The sequence below is a fragment of the Nipponia nippon genome, unplaced genomic scaffold (assembly GCF_047370975.1).
Source record: "Nipponia nippon isolate SJK-2023a ecotype South Korea unplaced genomic scaffold, ASM4737097v1 scaffold_5, whole genome shotgun sequence".
Taxonomy (NCBI): Eukaryota; Metazoa; Chordata; class Aves; order Pelecaniformes; family Threskiornithidae; genus Nipponia; species Nipponia nippon.
In genome coordinates this window covers 74,750,609-74,769,831 of record NW_028262369.1, presented here as the reverse complement: position 1 = coordinate 74,769,831, position 19,223 = coordinate 74,750,609, and the positions used below count along the sequence as shown (strand labels likewise).

The following is a 19,223-nucleotide window of genomic DNA, read 5'->3' as shown; positions in this document are numbered from 1 at the left end:
CCTTCAACGTCCAAAGAGGCGGTGCCAGACACAGATCCTCCTTGGTTGGTAGCTCTAACTTGATATATTGTGGCATCATCATCCGTTACATTTGTGATGACCAGCTGGTGATATCCACCCTTGAATTCCTGTATCTTGATCTTTTCACCATCTGGCATGATTTCTTTGCCCTGTCTGTACCACTTGACAATTGGTTTAGGATGACCAGTGACTTTGCAGACAAATGTGGCGTTAGCTTGAAATTTCACATTCAGATTCCTTAGCTCTTCCTTGAAATGTGGAGCTTGAATTGGTACATCAGATTTTGGAATGACTGGTTGTGATACCTCACTCCACTCACTTTCACCACCAAGATTTTCACATTTTACACGGAATTCGTATTCAAGACCTTCAATAAGATCTTTCACGGAATAGACGGTTTCACGAATTTCATCTGTTGTTACAGAAATCCACTTGTTCTGTTTTTTCTCACGCTTCTCAAGATAGTAAGTTCTAATCTTTGCACCGCCATCACTTGCAGGTGGCTTCCATGAGACAACACAAGAATCCTTTGTGACAGCGCTTGCTACTGGCTGACCAGGTTGTCCTGGTTTTTCTGCAAAGGATAAAAAGGTTCAAGAAGTAAAGTGAGCTTGCCTTAGTAATTACAGGGGTATACAGAAATTGATATTTTGACGTCCACTTACCAAATGGAGGCTTCATAACAACAACTGATGAAACCTCCAGTGCTTCACTAATGCCATATGTATTCTGAGCAGAAACACGGAAATAATAGCCTGCATTTTCAGTTAGGTTCACAATTCTACAGGTTGTGCCTGAAATGCTTGAAGATACGAGTTGCCATTCTGCTCCTTCCTTGGCTTCACGTTTCTCTATGATGTAATTGGTTATCATAGCACCCCCATCATCCTCTGGTGGTTTCCAGCTTATCACCACAGAATTCTTCAGTATCGACTCTATAACAATTGGCCCTACCGGTTTATCTGGCTTATCTGTAAAAGAAAAAGCATTATATTTTTAGTTCCTTTGCCAGTAAATATTTGAGAAAATATTCCACAAAAATACTGAAAATAAAATTAATTACCTTGTATTTCCACATTAAGTACAGTGTCAACCGTTCCAAATGTGTTGCTGAGTTGCACTTTGTACTTCCCAGCATGAGTCTTGTGCTGGACATTCTTAATAGCAAGATGAGTATAATGCTCTGTGTTCTCAATAGTAACTGTTTCTGATCCTCTCAAAGGTTTGTTGCTGTGGAACCAAGTTATTGCTGGTACTGGTCGGCCAATATACACAACATGAAGGCGGAGGGTGCCACCTGCACCTGCATAGTATTTCTCTTTCAATGGGAAGCCAGGATGGAACTGAGGAGGAGCCTGCAATAATAGCTTGCCGCTAGTTTCAATTTCTCCGACATCATTGGTAGCCATACAAGTGTAGAGACCTTCATCCTCCTGTTCATCTGTTATTACTGTCAGTGTATGGTTGCGTCCATCAGATGACATTTTGTATTTTCGGCTTTGCACCAGTTCTTTGCCAAAGCGGTACCATTTAATATCAGGCAAAGGTCTCCCAATAATCTGGCATGTCAGCTGAGCTGCTTCACCCAGTTTAGTTGTAACATCCTCCATTTCTTTTTTTATGGCAGGTGCTTCTCCAGCTACGACAAAGAAAATTAAAAAAATAATGAAGATTACTATGAAATTTTCCTCTATTACTATATTACTGGAAACTAATTTTCATCCATACTTGTGCCTCTTATACTTGAAAGACTGTGCTTTAGGACAGTCATGTTGGCAAATAACATGTAAAGCAAATAGGCAGCATGTTAAGTGCAGCACCGTGGATTATGACACAGCAAATCACAACAATATCGCAGCAAATATGACAATATGTTTTTGCTTACATGTTAATTTAGTTTTCACTGCCATAGCAGTCCTTCGAGGTCTGCTGAGGCCAGTCTGATTTTCTGCAAAAATACGGAACTCATATTCTGTAGCCTCTAGTAAACCTCCTACTGTAAACTGCCTGTCCTTGATGCGTTCTTTATTGCATTTTTTCCAGGTGCTTTCTCCAGACTGGCGATATTCAACCCAATAGCCAAGGATCTCTTTGCCACCATCACTTTCAGGTCGTTCCCATTCTAACGTAATGCTGTCCTTAAATATAGAAGTGATCTCAATTTCTCCAGGTTGGCTTGGTTTGTCTGAAAAAATAGATACAGAAAATAAATTCCTCTCTAAATGTCACTAAGTTGCTCTTCAGAAGATCTGTTAATGCAAACGTTTTCTTACCAAATGGATCCTTGCATACAACTGGTTCAGAAGCAGGACTCGCTTCACTTTCACCAATGTCATTTTGAGCAATGATACGGAATTGATATTCAGCATCTGGAACGAGTCCCGTGACTGTGTACATTGTAGTGGTAATCTGTGTCTTATTATGCCGGACCCATTTTTCTGTAGATGTCTCTTTACGTTCAATGTAGTAGCCAGTTACACGACAACCACCATCATCTTTAGGTCTGGACCAGGACAAGTTGACAGAACTCTTTGTAACATCAAGCACTTCAGGGGGGTTGTTTGGAGGCTCTGGAGGATCTGTTAATAATTATAATAAAAAAATAATAGAAATAATAGTGATGTAGTATTAAAACATTTGCGTATACTATTGCGCTTTTAGATCCATAATGTAGTAATTAAGAATTATTATTTTTTTTAAATCTAAAAGGGAACTTACTTAGAGGTGTCTTTGGTACTGCTGGTTCTTCAGATTTGAGAGATTTGCTAATACCAAAATGGTTTTCAGCAGAAACACGGAAGTGATATTCCACATTTTCTTTGAGCCCTTTCACCACTAGTGATGTTCCTTTCACTCTAGAGTCAACAGTGTACCAGGCAGTCTTCGGTACTTCTCGTCTCTCAACAATATAACCTAGGATATCTGCACCACCATCATCTGTAGGAGGTCTCCAGCTTACTCTGACAGAACGAGCTTGTATATCATCATACTCAAGTGGCCCTTCTGGTGGATTTGGAATGCCAATCACTCTGACTTTAATATACACAGCTTTTTTGCCACACTTGTTCTCAAGTGCCAAATCATAGGTGCCTGAATCTTCTCTTTCTGCATCTTTGATCACAAGTTCTGTGTGAGTGTCAGAAGTCGCAATCATGGCCCTCTTGCTGATGTCGTGTCCTTCTTTTGTCCATTTGCATATTGGGATGGGTTTACCCTTAATGGGTATTGTAAGCCTGATAACTCCACCTTGTCTCACCATGAGACCTTCCTGGTATTTTTCATCAAGTTCATAGTCAGGATATTCTGTAAATAAAATTAACATGTCATGCTCTGTCTGTTCTACAGATGATATCATTTAGGCAATACTGTTTAAGGACAACTTTCAATGAGAGTTAAGACTTAAAGTGTCTTACCAAGCATTTCTGTTATTTTGACTGTTCCTGGCACTTCAGCGGGTTCTCCTGGCCCACCAGCATTACAGGCTAGCACACGGAATCTGTACTCTGCACCCTGGGGGAGATGTGTCAAGGTGTATTCACGAATCTTGGTTGGCGTGGTATTACATTTGGTCCATTCAAATTGATCAACCTTCTGCATCTCAATTAAGTAGCCAGTAACTTTAGAACCACCTTCATCTTCTGGTGGACTCCAAGCCAGGGAGACAGATGTTCTTGTAGTATCGGTGACTCTTGGATTCTGAGGTTTACCTGGAGGAGCTGGAAGAGAAGATCAGATGGGGGGGTGGAGTGGTATCTTTTTTATAAATATTTAAAAGATGTAACAAATTCTAATGTAAAACATATGATCTATATTAATTCTAAAGGACTTATACAGGAAAATTTAGAATGAAAGATATTCACTTATATTTTCTTGGTTTTCTCCACTAAGAATCTCATTTGTTAATACACCCAGATAAATTTCCAAATTAGAAAAAAGAGTAAATTTTACTAGTATCATTCCCTTCTGTCGTAATGTGCTTAATTTATAGGAAATTACTTACCAATTGGATCTCTGGCAACAGCAGACTTGGAAGGACGGCTGGGTTTCCCAGTGCCTCTGGCATTGATTGCTGTGACTCGGTGTTCATATTCTAATCCTTCAACCAACCCAGTGGAACGGTAACGAGTCATAGTTACTGGAACTTTATTCACACGGATCCATCTATCTGCTCTAACCTCTTTGCGTTCCACAATATAACCAGTAATCTGTGAGTCACCATCATCTTCTGGAGGATACCAAGTTAATGTCATGCCATCTCGAGAGATATCAAACACTTCTGGAGTGCCAGGAGGACCAGGAATACCTGTAAAAACATAACACAGAATTAGTGAAGAAAGCGCCAAATGATTCTACACATTAATAATATGCAACATATTGTGAATGACAATGTAATATCGATGTCCTATCAAACTCTCTTTATCAGCAGATATGAAAGTACTTTACAAACTAGGTCAGTGAAATACTCCTGTTTTTGTAATGGGGTAAAGCAATTTTTAAGGCTAATGGTAGAAATGAGCAGAAAATCCAAGTTTACCATCCAGGTTCTGTGCAGTGCATCTGTAATACCTACGTAGTTTATGGATGGGCATTTTTCTCCAGAAATATAACAAGACTACTGTGCATCATAAGGTACCATTTTATTTGGCAAAAGGAAGTAGTAACATCTAGAAAAATCAAATCTATGTGTGAATATATAAGCCCATTTAAATACATATTTTTATTTTTAAAGGTAGAGAATAAGCAAAAAATCAGACTTACGGATTCTGCTCTTGCATTCTATAATTTCAGACTGCAGGTAAGATCCAATTCCAAAGCGGTTTGTAGCAGCCACACGGAACACGTATTCTGCACCTTCAACAAGTCTGGTGAACTTAAACGTTGTCCTGGTTACTGACTCTGAAACTGGCAGCCATCCAGGACGGTGAGCATCGCGCTGTTCTACCACATAGCCGCTAAGGGTAGCTCCACCATCCAACTCAGGTGGCTCCCAGGAGATAGTTACATAATTTGAATCAATTTCATCAATTCGGATAGGTCCAACAGGTGGTCCAGGTTTGTCTAGAAAAAAAAGAAAATTAAAAGACAAAAAAAATGTGGAGAAAAGGAATCATGTTGCTGATGTAACAAAGTTCAGATGGAGAAAGATCATGGGCAATTATTTTCATAAATCCTTACCAAGGATTATAACCTTTATTGTATCAGTAACTGTTCCAGTTGTGTTCTTCAGTTCAAGCGTATACTCTCCAGTGTCATGTATAGTGGTCTCACGCACAGTTAATTTAGCCATTTTGGCAACAGTCTCCATTTTGATGCGTTCTGATTCTTTTAGTTTAGAACCAGCAAAGAACCAAGATGCAGCTGGAGGTGGGCGTCCTTCAATTGGAATAGCTAACTCAATGGGCTTGCCAGCAGGTACATGAATTGTCTTCTGAGGTATTCCAGCGAAGTCAATTGTTGGTAGAACTAAGAAAAGCAAATAATTGAAATTTTAAATATCTGTTTTTTTATAAATATCACATTCATTTGGTGTAAGCTTCACCCTGTTATTTTTAACAGTAGATACTTACCTTTTTGGTCTTGTACTGTCACTGCTGTGACAATCTCTCGTGGTTCTGACATGCCCTTCTGATTCTGTGCTCTGACCCTGAACAAGTACTGTTCACCTTCATTGAGGGAGATAATTGTATGCTCGTAGACAGTAGGCTTCAGTGACACCACCTTCAACCATCTTTCTGTTCCAGCTTTGCTGGCCTCAATAACATAGCCAGTCAATCTGCTGCCACCATCATGTGGTGGTTTCTCCCATGCAAGAGTAACAGTTGATTTAGTGGTGTCAATCACTTCAAGTTTTTGTGGTACCATGGGAACATCAGATACTAGTACTGCATCAGATGTTTCACAAGCTTCACCAATGCCGTAAATATTTTCTGGTAGTACTCTGAAATAATACAAAGCTCCTTCTAGAAGTCCACTAACTCTATAAAATGTCTTGCTGCATTTGATAGTGACAGTCTTGTAAGCTCTCATGGAAGCTTCACGTTTCTCAATTATATAATTGTTGACTGGGGCTCCACCGTCAATGGTTGGAATATCCCAAGTAAGTGTCACAGAATCTTTTGATACTTCCTTAATTCTCACTGCAGCTGGTGGCCCAGGTGTATCTAAAGCAAACAAACAAAAAACCAAAAAAAAGTTGTTGTTTTTTTTCTTTTGGATCCTTTCCTTTTGCAGTCCATGATGATTCTGCATAAAAAAACAACACTTGGTTTTGATTTATAAACTAGCACAGCTTTAGAAACTATGTATTTTCCTTTGGATTAGACTGTTTCTCTGACTTCCCAAACATTCTCATGTTGTTTAAACTGCAGACTTCCTTTGGAAATGAACGACTTTCTTATTCCTGAGAAACATGCACTGTGAGTGATGTAATGCCCATATACAATTGTAGCAGTACTTACCATACACTTTTACAGAAATAGTTGCAGATTTTTTTCCTGATTGATTTTCAGCCTCAATGACGTATTTTCCAGCATCATACCGATTAACTTTATCCACAATTAGTAGAGTGTAGCTGTCTGTAGTATCAATAATAGCTCGACTTACAAGGTCAACACCTTGCTTGCTCCACGTGATTACGGGAGCAGGTCTACCAGATACAGAGACCATTAGGCGCAGGGAACCACCAGCTCTGACTGTAACTGTCTTCTTCAGATCATCGGCAAGCTCAAGCTCAGGTATTTCTGATGAAGGGTGTAAGAAACATGGAATTAATTATACTTTCCTTTAGAACTATTAAAAGATTAATTATTCCTTAAAATGTACATTAAGTCTTCAAATTACCTATTCTTTCCACAGGTTCTATTTCTGCTGATGATTCACTAAATTCACTCATACCATTCACATTTGTAGCAGCAACTCTGAATTGGTATTTCTGGTTTGTTTTAAGACCAGTCACGGTGAACTCAGCATTCCTCAGAGTGGCAGTTGTATGTGGTCGATACCACTGTTCAGTACCTTCTTCTTTCATTTCAAGAACATAGCCTAAGATGTCAGCACCACCGTCATATGTGGGCTTTGACCATGCTAAACTTATGCTGTGCTTAGTAGTATCCACAACTCTTGGAGCTGAAGGTGGTGCAGGAGTATCTTTGAAAAAGAAGAAAATGCATTTCATGTTGGTGCAGGAAGTATTTTACACTTAAAAACAATTTCTAAACAGCTAATACCGGGAAATGCATTTAAAATGAACTATTAAGTTTATTCTAATGCTAGTTAGTTCAGTGAGATCATATGTAGTTTTGGGTATCTTAGTTGAAGTGTCAACATGGGTTTATGCTCCATTATTATAAGTAAATACTAAAATATGTTTTCAATGTGGTAACTTACATGATGGTTCTTTACATAACATGTATTGTGAAGCATCACTGGGCTCACTGTTCCCAGCAGCATTCACTGCAGTGACACGGAACTGGTACTGGCTGCCTTCCATGAGACCAGTGACTTTCAGTCTGGTATCATAAACCGTGTAATCTCTGTTCACTCGTGTCCAGCGCAGACTTTTCCTTTCACGTTTGTCCACAAGATAGTCCTTAATCTCACTGCCACCATCTGATTCTGGTTTCGTCCACTGAATAATGATATGTTCCTTGCCGACACTCACTTCTTCAGGAGCACCAGGCTGTGTTGGGATAGCTGGGTTTTTTTTAAAAGGTGAAAAAAAAATTATTATTTAACAAGTTGTTTTTCTATGAGAAATATTCCGCAAATTCTGATGCAGAATGGAAGGTATTAATACTCACTGAAAGCATTCCTGGCAATCACAGGTTCTGTTTCAAGTGGAACACCTGGTCCATATTTGTTGACAGCTCTCACACGGAAGATGTATTCGTTATTTTTAATAAGTTTTGTTACCACACATGATAAAGTCTGGCATTCAGCCTCAACAATAACCCAATGAAGTCTGCTGGTTTCACGCCTTTCTACGATATAGTGAGTGACTTGTGCACCTCCGTCTTCGTCAGGAATGTTCCATGCCAGAGTACATTTCTCTTCTGTTACTCTGCTAACAGTGATTTTGCCTGCGCATGGACCTGGTGAGTCTGGGTAGAGATGAAAATAAGTATTGTTATTAGCAGCTAAGCAAAAGCATCTCACTCTTATTTAAAAGAATGGGGGTTCTTTAGTATACTAAGTATGAATAGTATTCATGGGATACATACCAAGCACTTTGACAAGAACAGAAATTTGTTTCATCCCACTGGCATTTTTAACTGTTAGAGTATATTTTCCACTATCACTTCTGTCACAGAACTTGATAATTGCAATGGCTCGTTTGCTGGTGTATTGCAGAGAGATCTTTTCACATAGATCCAATTCCCTGTCACCTTTGGACCAGAAGACTTTTGGTTCTGGTTTCCCACCAATGGCCGCATCAAGAACAAGATCCGATCCAGCCCTAATGGTCACAACTTCTCCCTGCAGTCTGGCATCGAGTTCAGCCTTTGGTGGTGCTGTCATAAGGAAAAAGAGATTAAAAACAAATTACGTGACAATACTAAAAGTAGAACATTATGTTTTTAATTGTTCCAAGTGAATATTTCTTACAGTATTCATCTTTGCAAATGACAGCACCAGTCGATTCAGATCCTTTGCTAATCACACCAGCAGCATTCTTTGCTAGTACACGGAATTCATATGCTTCATCTTCACTAAGAGCTGTCACAGTAAAAAAGTTTTCTGAGACAATGGTATAATTGCATTTCAGCCAGCGTCCATCACCAGATTCATTATATGGTTTGCGCTCTATAATATATCCAATAATTTTGCTTCCACCATCATAAAGGGGTGCTGACCAGCTCAGTGACACTGTAGATCTGGTGACATCTGTTACTTCTGGTCTTCCTGGTGGATCTGGAGGAATAAAACAGAAAAATGAGACATGCAATTCTATTTTAGCTTAAATAACAACATAACTCTAAAAGTAATACTTACCAACTGGATTTTGAGCCACTACAGGTCTGGAAGCTTCACTAGCTTTGCTAACACCTGCAGCATTTAGAGCATAGGTTCTGAATTGATATTCTAGGCCTTCCACCAATCCTGTGACTTTGTAGTCGCATTCACAGCATGGCACTTTGTTTTCCTTCACCCAAAGGATGGTGTTGCGCTCCTTCTTTTCAACCCAATATCCAATGACTCTGCTGCCACCATCATGATAGGGTTCCTCCCAGCGAATGGCCATGGCAGTTGCAGACACAGAATAGACCTCTGGCCTTGAAGGTGGGCTTGGTGGGACTAAACACAAAAAAGATGGGGAGGAAAATGTTAGTTATTACAAATACCTCAGTCAGAGGAAAAGAATAAATTTTGCAAAGTGTTTCACTTACCGAATGGATGCTCAGCAACTATTGTTTTTGATTCAAGGGGTTTGCTGACACCAAATCTGTTTTCTGAGCTTACTCGGAAACTGTACTCCTGGTATTTTGTGAGATGAGTGACTTTGATCTGTGTACGTTTCACACTGGAATTTACCAGCTGCCATGCTGTTGTACCAGATTCACGTTTCTCAACAATGTAGTTCGTAATGTCACTGCCACCGTCATCTTCAGGTTCTTTCCAGGTCAACATGCAAGATTCAGCAGAGACAGATGATATTTCAATTGGGCCAGTGACAGGGCCTGGCCTTCCTATGACCACCACTGTGACAGTAAATGTTTTCGCACCAGCAGTGTTTTCAAGTGTGAGGTAGTATTTACCAGAGTCACCTCTCATACTGTCCTTTACAGTCAGTGTGGTTCTGTCTTTTGTTGTCTTGATGGTCACTCTCTCGGTTTCCTTCAGCCTCATCTCCTCAAGTTTCCATGTCACTTTTGGAGCTGGGCGCCCACTGATTGGTATATCAATAGTAAAGGTGCTTCCAGCCTTGCATGTTATGAGCTGTCTGCTTATTTCGCTGAGATCTGCTGTTGGTTCAATCTGTGGCTCCTTAATAATAACAGAAGAGAAAGCTTCTCTTGGCTCACTGTAGCCAGCATCATTCTTTGCCTTGACCCGGAACTCATATTCAGTGTTCTCCACAAGGCCTTCAACAGTGAAAGTAAGTTGTTTGGTTTGTCCAGCTTCAATCCAGGAGTCAGATCCTTTTTGTTTCATTTCAAGAAGGTATCCAGTAACACGACTACCACCATCATGATCAGGTTTAAGCCAAGCTAAAACTACAGAAGATTTGGTTGTATCAACAATATCTAGTCTCTTAGGTGGAGCAGGTTCTTCCGTGGCTACAACTGGTTCTGTTAATTCACAGGGTTCACCTACACCATATTCATTTTCTGCTGACACTCGGTAGTAATATGGCACACCTTCTGCCAGATCAGTGACCTTAAAGATTTGTCGAGTGCATTTTGAACTCACTACTTGCCAGCTACGACGGCTTGCTTCCCGTTTTTCCACAACGTAGTGATGGATACGTGAACCTCCATCCAGAACAGGAGCATCCCACATTAAAGTAATAGATCCTCGAGTCACATCTTTAAATGTAATAGGACCTGGTGGACCAGGTGTGTCTAAAACCTTGACAGTAAATGCAATAGACTTACTTCCACTGTTGTTTTCCACAGTAAAGACATACTTGCCAGCATCATTTCTATTGCACTCCTCCACAGTCAGTGTGCTGAATGAATCAGTTGTTTGAATGTCTGCACGCAAGCTCAGATTAGCATCTGCTTTGGACCACACAGCAGTAGGAACAGGTCTTCCAGAGAAAGCAATAAATAGACGAATGCTTGCACCTGCTCTTACAATATGAGTCTGCTTGAAGTTTGCATCAATATCAATTTCAGGTGCAGAAAGCCTGTCCACGGTTTGGACTGAAGCAGGAACTTCACAACTTTCTCCTTTGCCAGCACCATTGACAGCACTAACTCTGAATTTATAGTGTTCTCCTGCTTCCAAATCAACAACGGTATATTTAGTAGCAAGAACAGTCTCTGCATTGACTTTCTGCCATGCTTCGAGATCAGCTTTGCACATCTCAATGATGTACCCAATTATTTCCATGCCTCCATCAAACACTGGCTTGGTCCACTCTAAGCTTACACTAGTCTTCGATGTATCTATCACCTTTACAACATTAGGAGCACTTGGTGGGCTGACTGGTTCTCTACATTTAATCAGCTTTGAAACGTCACTTGGAGGTCCAACTCCTGCAGTGTTTTCAGCCATGACATGGAATTCATACTCATTGCCTTCAATAAGGCCAGTTACTCTGTATCTGTTCTCGGTAATGGGCCTCTTACTGGATACTTTAACCCAGCGCATGCTCTTCTTTTCTCTCCTTTCTAGAATATACTCATTTATCTCGCTTCCGCCATCTGATTTTGGTCTTGCCCATGTGAGTGTGATACTGTCTCCTGTTACATTGGTAGGCTCTGGAGTTCCTGGTGCATCAGGGAGAGCTAAAAAAAGAAAAACGTCGTTAGAAAAACAAGATGGTAACTCTACAGTTATTTCTACAGAATGAGGTGGAAACTTACTGTAGGGTATTTGTGCAGTAACTGGATCAGATTCCAATGGTCTGCCAACTCCAAATTTGTTCACTGCAGAGACACGGAACTGGTACTCATTGCCCTTAATTAGTTTAAGTGCAGTGTAGCTGCAAGCTTCACATTTATCTTCAACCAATGCCCAAGCAATCCTGCTGGTTTCACGTTTTTCAATTATGTAGTGGGAAATAGAAGCACAACCATCATTAGCCGGAGGGTCCCACCATAATGTGACTTTTTCTCCAGTAATGTTTGTGAATCGTATTGGTCCACCAACTTTTCCTGGTGTGTCTGCAATTTTAAAGGTTCAGAATTATAATTTGATGGCACTTAGAATAAAATACTATTTTAAAAGAGCATACTGAAAGTGTCTGGTGCAGTACCTTGTACTCTGAAGGTAATATCTTCTCGTTTAGTGCCTGATGCATTTTTGGCTTCTACTGTGTACACTCCACGATGATCCCGGGTAGCATCTCTAATGAAGATTGTACTATATCCAATAGCTGTAGTTATTTCTATATTCGTTATTTTCTCAATCTCCTTACCATCCTTAAACCATGTCACTTTAGGTACTGGACGTCCTTTGATTAGAGCTTTAAGTCTAATGCTCTCTCCAGCTTTAACAGTAAGGCCTTCAAAGTGCTCAGGGCCAAATTCAATTGTTGGAGCAACTAAAAAAGGAAAATATAATGAAATTCTCATATAGCTAAGTATTTTTTCTTGATACTCTTTTTAATATACTAATTATAAAAGATTGTTATATATAGAATTCTTTCACTTAGAAAATGGTATTCTCTAAAAACCAGTTATTATATGAATGATGAACTTATTTTTCCTGTAAGCACACAGTGCATCATATTAACAATAGGTGAAAGACACCATTGATATATGCTGTTACAGTATGCCAAGCTACCTGAGGCACATTTTCATTTCTAATTTATTCAGTGCATCAGAATATTACAGTTTATGATTTCGTTCCAACTTTGCTGCTGTTGCTTATCCAACACAAATGTAGAGTGCCATGCCTTTCAGCAGTTGATTACGTATGTCTGCCAGATTTGGGTCTTTAATTTAGACCCTCCCACCTTGGAGTACAAATAGAAATGTTCTGAGGTAACTGGAAGGATTTCAGTCACACATTCTTCTCCCCTTGGCCTCCCATTTCCAATTAGTACAGCCAGAAGCTCTAGCTGCCTTCAGTACCCAAATACAAGCATATTAAGAAATAATTCTTACCGTTTTCATCTCTGGTCATGATATAGCCTGAAGACTGTGAAGGCGGGCTGATTGTACCAACAGCGTTTCTTGCAAGCACTCTGAATTCATATCGGTCACCCGAACTGAGTCCTGTAACTGTATATTGGCATTCACTGACATCAGTAAAGTTACATCTGAGCCAACGGTCTTCACTTCCTTGCCGTTTCTCAATGCTGTAGGCCACAATCTTACTGCCTCCATCACGCAGTGGGGGGGTCCATTTAAGGGTGACTGTTTCTCTGGTGACATCAATGTAATCAGGAGTACCAGGTGGGTCTGAAAGGAAAATAATTAAAATTTATTTTTATTACTACTCACCATAGTCTACAGGACTAGAATTTTCTTGGGTAAGTGATTGATTATTCACTTACCCACTGGAGAGACTGCCAAAGTAAATTTGCTCGGCTCACTAGCTCGGCTTAGACCTGCAGTGTTTTCAGCATATACTTGGAATTGGTAATCCAGGCCCTCAAGCAGTCCAGTAATCCTATATTCTCTGCTAGATATTAATGCAACATTAACCTTCTGCCACAAAATACTGTTTCTTTCCTTCTTTTCAACATGGTATCCAATAATCTCTGAACCACCATCATAAACAGGAGCATCCCAAGATATGGTCATTCCATCAGCGGTTATGTTGTATACAACAGGCTTGCCTGGGGCACCTGGTGGTCTAAACTGATGCTTTGCCACAACATCTGCTGACACAAGAGGTGGGCTCACTCCGTATCTGTTTTCTGCACGAACTCTAAACTGATATTCAGTGTCTTTAACAAGGTTTGGTACTTTGAAAGTTGTTCTTGCAGCACTTGAACACACCAGCTTCCAGTTCATTTGTGAAGTTTCTCTCTTCTCAATACTGTAGCCAGTAATTTCTCCTCCACCATCATCTTCAGGAGCTTCCCATGACAAAACTACACTATCTGCTTTGATTTCATCTAGTCTTAAAGGTCCTTTTGGCTTAGATGGAGGGCCAAGAGTGATGACAGTGATTGTGAATGTTTTTCTGCAGACTACATTATCAAGAATTAAAGTATATTTGCCACCATGCTCCTTTTTCACGTTCTTGATGCTTAAGCTTATCTTGTTTTCAGTTTTCTTGAAACGAAGATGTTCAGTTTCTTTAAGAGGGAGGTTGTCCTTGAGCCAGCTCATTGATGGCTTAGGTTTACCTTTATAGGGCAATTCAATGTGCAGGTTATGTCCAATTCTTACTGCAATTTGACCTCCAGGAATATCAGAAAGGTCAGCTTCAGGTGTTATTATATATTCTTTCACTGTAATGGGTCCAACAGTAACACCGTCACTCATGCCTTTTTCATTTTTAGCAAAAACTCTGAATTCCATGACAGAAAGCTCTTTAAGTTTTTCAACTTCAAATTCACAGCTCTTGCTTGTGCCTGCGTATGTCCATTCTTTTTCTTCCTGCAGTTTCTTCTCAATAACGTAGTCCGATATAATGCTACCACCATCATAGTCAGGTTTGCTCCACTGCAATTTAACAGAAGTCTTTGTAGAATCTTTCATGGCTAGGTCTTTTACAGGTCCAGGTATGTCTGCAGCTTTCACTGGTTCAGCTGTCTCACAAGGTTCACCCAGTCCAATTTCATTTTCAGCAAGAACACGGAAGAAGAATGCAGTCTTCTCTGACAGGTTAGTGAGCTTAAAGGTGGTATGAGAACACTTTGTTGTTACAGTTGACCAGGCCCTCTTTGTAGCATCTCTTTTTTCAACAACATAATTTGTTATTTCAGAACCACCATTAATAAGAGGTGGCTCCCATACCAGCGTAACTGTGCCACGAGAAACATGTTTAAGCTGCAGCTTCTGGCAGGCAGATGGAGTGTCAAGTACTTTTACATTCACAAATGATGATTTTGCTTCTCCAACGCCATTTTCAATTGTAAGAACATATTTTCCTGTATCATTTCGGGTAACTTGAGGAATAGTAAGTAGTGTAGATGATTCTGTGTTCTGGATGATATATCTTTCATCAATCCCAAGATTCTTGTCACCCTTTCTCCATGTGACTGTTGGAGGAGGTCTTCCTTTGAATGGAATCATTATTTGCACATCTTCACCTGCTTTAGCAACAATAGAGGTCCGGAGAGCAACATCCAGATCAATCTCTGGTGCCACTGTGGAAATAAGTAAAAATTAATAGTGCATATTCAGAAAGTAAAATAAGAAATGCTTTGGAAAAAAAATACAGAAAAATGAAAAATCACTGAAAAGTACAGTACCAAGAATATCTTTAGCTTGAACGGGTTCTGTCATTTCAATAGGCTCTCCTTGTCCAGCACAATTGATAGCAGACACACGGAAATAATAATTAATACTTGGCTGAAGGTGGGATACAACATACTCAGTTGTTCTCACTTCTCCCTTAGTACTGACTACAGTCCATTCTTGCTCTTCACCTTCCCTTTTCTCCACCACATAGTTGGTAATTGGACTTCCTCCATCATAAGCCGGTTTAATCCAGCCAAGAGTGACAGATGTCTTGGTTGTATCCACAATCTTCAGCTTTGTTGGTGAGCCTGGCTTATCTGTAAGTCATAGTTTACAAGGGGTAAAAAAGTCAGAAGCCATATTTACAATTAATCATAAAGAGAAATAAAATCTGCCCTCGGTTACATTGGTGTAATCCCATCCCAATTGCTCATTGTCCATTGATTTCTAACCAATTAGAAATACTGCATATTGTAGCTTACCAACAGGATCTGCGGCTTTGTAGAAGTCAGAAGCTTCAGAGAATGGACCTTGTCCAGCTGCATTGACAGCACAAACTCGGAAATGATATTCACTGTCTTCAGTCAGACCTGTTACTTTCTGTCTGGTGTCCCGAATGGTTTCTTTAGTAACCTTGAACCAACTCAGACTTTTCTTGTCACGCTTCTCAAGAAAATATCCTGATATTTCACTGCCTCCATCAACAGTGGGCCTATTCCAGACAACAGTCATAGAATTCTTGGTTATCATTGTGACTTCTGGTACACTAGGTGGTCCAGGTGTAACTGAGAAAAAAAAAAAAAAAAAGTCAGTAGATCAGTACTACTCACAAATAATACACAAGGTGATTAAGTTATAAGTTATTTTATGTGTTTCTTACCAAATGAATTTTTGGCTATAACGGGTTCAGACTCCAGTGAATCACCAACTCCAAACTTGTTCACACCGCGGACACGGAACACATATTCATTTCCTTTGATGAGTTTTGTTGTAGTTATGATACACCCCTCCAGTTTTTCAGAAATTAAAGACCATACAACCCGACTTGTCTCCCGCTTTTCAACAACATAGTGTGTTACAGGTGCACCACCGTCATCTGCTGGTGGGTCCCACATTATTGTAATCTTTTCAGCAGTGACTGTCTTAAACTGTATAGGTCCACTTGGGGGTCCTGGCTTGTCTGTGGAAGGCAGAAGAAAGATGATGTTAAGTATTTATTACTGAATTATTGTTTAATAGTATAATACAGTCGTATCTCAACACATACCAAGTATCTGTACTCTAACATGGGCTGATGCTGAACCCATGGCATTCTTCAATTTTAATTCATAGGTGCCACTGTTGAGTCGAGTTGCATCCTTGATGAGTATAGAAGCAAATTCTGTTGTATTTTCAATAGATACTAGTGCACTGGTTTGTACCTCGTTGCCATTTTTGAACCATTCAATTGTGGGTACAGGCTTGCCTGAGATGCCTAGTTTTAGCTTAACTGAAGTTCCTGCTTTATATTTCACCACTTCTGTATATTCTGGTGGCACATCGATTTCAGGTGCACCTTAAAAAAATAAGAAAAAGTTAAAAACATACTTATTTTAGACTTGTATTTAATAAAAACAAAAATAATAGTACTTTGTTTAAGCTAATAGTTACAGAAATTTTATAAATAGAGATCAAAGTAAAGATAGCATGTATAACTTAAATCATAAACCTAGAACAAGTTAGAACTAATCCTACCAAGGAAAGGCAACCACATGTATAAATATAACCACTTTGGCCATGGGGCATGGGCAGACTTCTGTTGCTCAAAGAATAAAGATACCATAAGACTTTGAGAATGCAGATACAGCCAAAGATGTTCACTACAATCATGCCCAAATAGCTCACAGTCATTCAAGCCTATTGAATCAATCACTGTAAAGTAGCCTTCCATATTTAAAAGACACTTCTACAAAACAGTGCTGCCTTCAAGCTTCCTAGTACCACGAAAGGGTACCATCACATCAATGCAAAACACTTACCGTATGTATCAACACATGTGATAGGACCCACAACATCTGAGGGATTACTAATGGAACCAACAGCATTCTTAGCAAAGACCCGGAATTCATACCGGGAATTCTGTGTCAGACCAGATACTGTGAACTGAGTCTCAATAACATTGGTGAAGCTAGCTTTTGTCCATCTGCCATCTGGAAGATCACGTTTTTCTACAATGTATCCAGTGATCTTGCTACCACCATCAAATGCTGGCTTCTGCCATGATAGAGTGATAGCAGTCTTGGAAATATCTGAGACACGGATGTTTCTTGGTGGTTCTGCAGTAGGAAACATAAGAGTATTGCTAGTGAATAACAGCTGTTTTGGATATTGGCTTACTGTACAGGACACAATATCACAGGGAAAGAAAAATAAAAAAGCACTACTTAAATGGTTGGGCTTCTTTATTTTCTAGGGAATACATACCACAAGCATCAATTGCAAGGACTGGATCAGAAGGATGACTTGACTTTCCAATGCCGGCTGCATTTTCTGCATAAACTCTGAATTCATAGATAAGGCCAGCACTGATGGTGGTGACTTTGAAGTGAGTTGTGCGAATGAGGGTCTTGTTAGCCTTCTGCCATAATATGCTATTCCTGTCTTTCATTTCCAGGTGGTATCCCATGACTGCACTGCCACCATTAGTGACTGGTTCATGCCATCCAACAGTAATACTCTCTCGGGTGACATTCATGACCCATGGTGTGGAAGGAGGGCCAGGGGTAGCTGATGATATCAAAAGAAGTGATTAATTTTTAACAAAATTATATTTTCAACATCAGAGCATTAAAACATCAATCTATAGCGTGAGAAGCATATTACTCACTGTAGGGAAGCTTGACAACCACACATTGTGAGTCTATGTGATCGCTGATGCCAAAGCGGTTCTCAGCTTTGATGCGGAATTGGTATTCTTCTCCTGTTGTGAGCTTCATAACTTTGATAACAGTTCTAGCAACGGTTGCAGACACTTCAGACCAAGCAGCAGTACTTGTTTCTCTTTTCAGTACAATATAGTTGGTAACTTGACTTCCACCATCATAAGCTGGCGGCTGCCATCTGAGTGTCACACTCTCTTCAGTGATATCGCTAAGGACAACAGGACCAACAGGAGGACCTGGTCTATCCAGCACAACAATATTAACAAATGATTTTGTGGTGCCACTTGAGTTAGCAGCAGTAATGTCATATCTGCCAGCATCAGCAGCCACACTTTCTTTAAGGTTAATGATGAGACTTTCTGCAGTAGTTTCTGTGTGAAATCTCATGGTAGGTTTCAGTGGAACCCCATCTCTAGACAATGTCACCTTTGGCATTGGTTTTCCAGAAACTGGAATTTCAACTTTCAGGTTTGATCCTGCTCGAATATATACAGTGTTATGAGGGAAGCCCTTCATGTCAATCTCGGGAGATTCTGAAAAAGAAAACATTTTCAAACCATTAAAAAATGGTCTCTCTTTATAAATATCAATCCAATTTAATGTGTATCAACTTTTGTCTCATGTCAGGAAGCATACCTAATTGTTCTTTAACTGTAACAGGGAGCAGTAGTTCTTTAGGATCACTTAAACCAGCTTGGTTTTCTGCAGACACCCTGAAGAAATAGTCAACATTCTCCTTAAGACCATGGACAACATGATGAGTTGTCTTTACAACGGCACACTTAACCCATTTTTGCTGTCCTTTCTCAAGAGCTTCAATGAGGTAGCTCACAATTCTGCTTCCGCCGTCATGTTCTGGCTTTAGCCATGAAAGAGAAACACTGTCCTTTGTGACATTTGTTACTCCAAGTTTTTCTGGTGGGCTGGGTTTTTCTGAGAAAAAAAAGTGCAACGGGTTAAGCAATATACCGAATATTTACTTTTTATATTAGCAATCACACAGGAATGCCATATGGATTGAGAAAACGTGTTTTTAAATGAGTTTGCATATTAGAAACATTTTAAGTAAAATACAAGCAAAATTTAAAATTCAAGCTATTACTTAGCTCTTTTTCATCTGTAAAACCACAGACATAGCTACCACAAAATTATCTTTTTTTTACTGTAAAGAGATTTAACACTTTTTATATTATTTTGAAGTAAACATTTAAAAACATGTATTGTTTTAAACATAAACAAATAATCTTCTTAG

At 39.6% G+C, this 19,223-nt stretch overlaps 1 protein-coding gene across 8 annotated transcripts in view; it reads right to left on the bottom strand.

The window, feature by feature from the left end:
* The window catches only part of LOC104010285 (titin), a 241,808-nt gene that overhangs the window by 9,098 nt on the left and 213,487 nt on the right, over window positions 1–19,223 (bottom strand). For all 8 annotated transcript variants that reach the window (XM_087733441.1, XM_087733442.1, XM_087733443.1 and 5 more), the window contains 31 exons: window positions 18,608–18,904; window positions 17,917–18,504; window positions 17,514–17,816; window positions 17,069–17,365; window positions 16,318–16,605; window positions 15,931–16,230; window positions 15,533–15,835; window positions 15,062–15,367; window positions 13,190–14,956; window positions 12,798–13,094; window positions 11,945–12,232; window positions 11,553–11,852; window positions 9,408–11,474; window positions 9,013–9,315; window positions 8,626–8,931; window positions 8,241–8,531; window positions 7,821–8,120; window positions 7,408–7,713; window positions 6,862–7,167; window positions 6,480–6,761; window positions 5,589–6,182; window positions 5,197–5,484; window positions 4,780–5,079; window positions 4,022–4,324; window positions 3,435–3,737; window positions 2,740–3,324; window positions 2,295–2,600; window positions 1,907–2,206; window positions 1,085–1,660; window positions 687–992; window positions 2–595 (listed from right to left, as the gene is read on the bottom strand). In XM_087733441.1, coding sequence (XP_087589567.1) covers window positions 2–595; window positions 687–992; window positions 1,085–1,660; window positions 1,907–2,206; window positions 2,295–2,600; window positions 2,740–3,324; window positions 3,435–3,737; window positions 4,022–4,324; window positions 4,780–5,079; window positions 5,197–5,484; window positions 5,589–6,182; window positions 6,480–6,761; window positions 6,862–7,167; window positions 7,408–7,713; window positions 7,821–8,120; window positions 8,241–8,531; window positions 8,626–8,931; window positions 9,013–9,315; window positions 9,408–11,474; window positions 11,553–11,852; window positions 11,945–12,232; window positions 12,798–13,094; window positions 13,190–14,956; window positions 15,062–15,367; window positions 15,533–15,835; window positions 15,931–16,230; window positions 16,318–16,605; window positions 17,069–17,365; window positions 17,514–17,816; window positions 17,917–18,504; window positions 18,608–18,904 — 13,950 coding nt within the window. The remainder of the gene's footprint in view (window position 1; window positions 596–686; window positions 993–1,084; window positions 1,661–1,906; window positions 2,207–2,294; window positions 2,601–2,739; window positions 3,325–3,434; window positions 3,738–4,021; window positions 4,325–4,779; window positions 5,080–5,196; window positions 5,485–5,588; window positions 6,183–6,479; window positions 6,762–6,861; window positions 7,168–7,407; window positions 7,714–7,820; window positions 8,121–8,240; window positions 8,532–8,625; window positions 8,932–9,012; window positions 9,316–9,407; window positions 11,475–11,552; window positions 11,853–11,944; window positions 12,233–12,797; window positions 13,095–13,189; window positions 14,957–15,061; window positions 15,368–15,532; window positions 15,836–15,930; window positions 16,231–16,317; window positions 16,606–17,068; window positions 17,366–17,513; window positions 17,817–17,916; window positions 18,505–18,607; window positions 18,905–19,223) is intronic.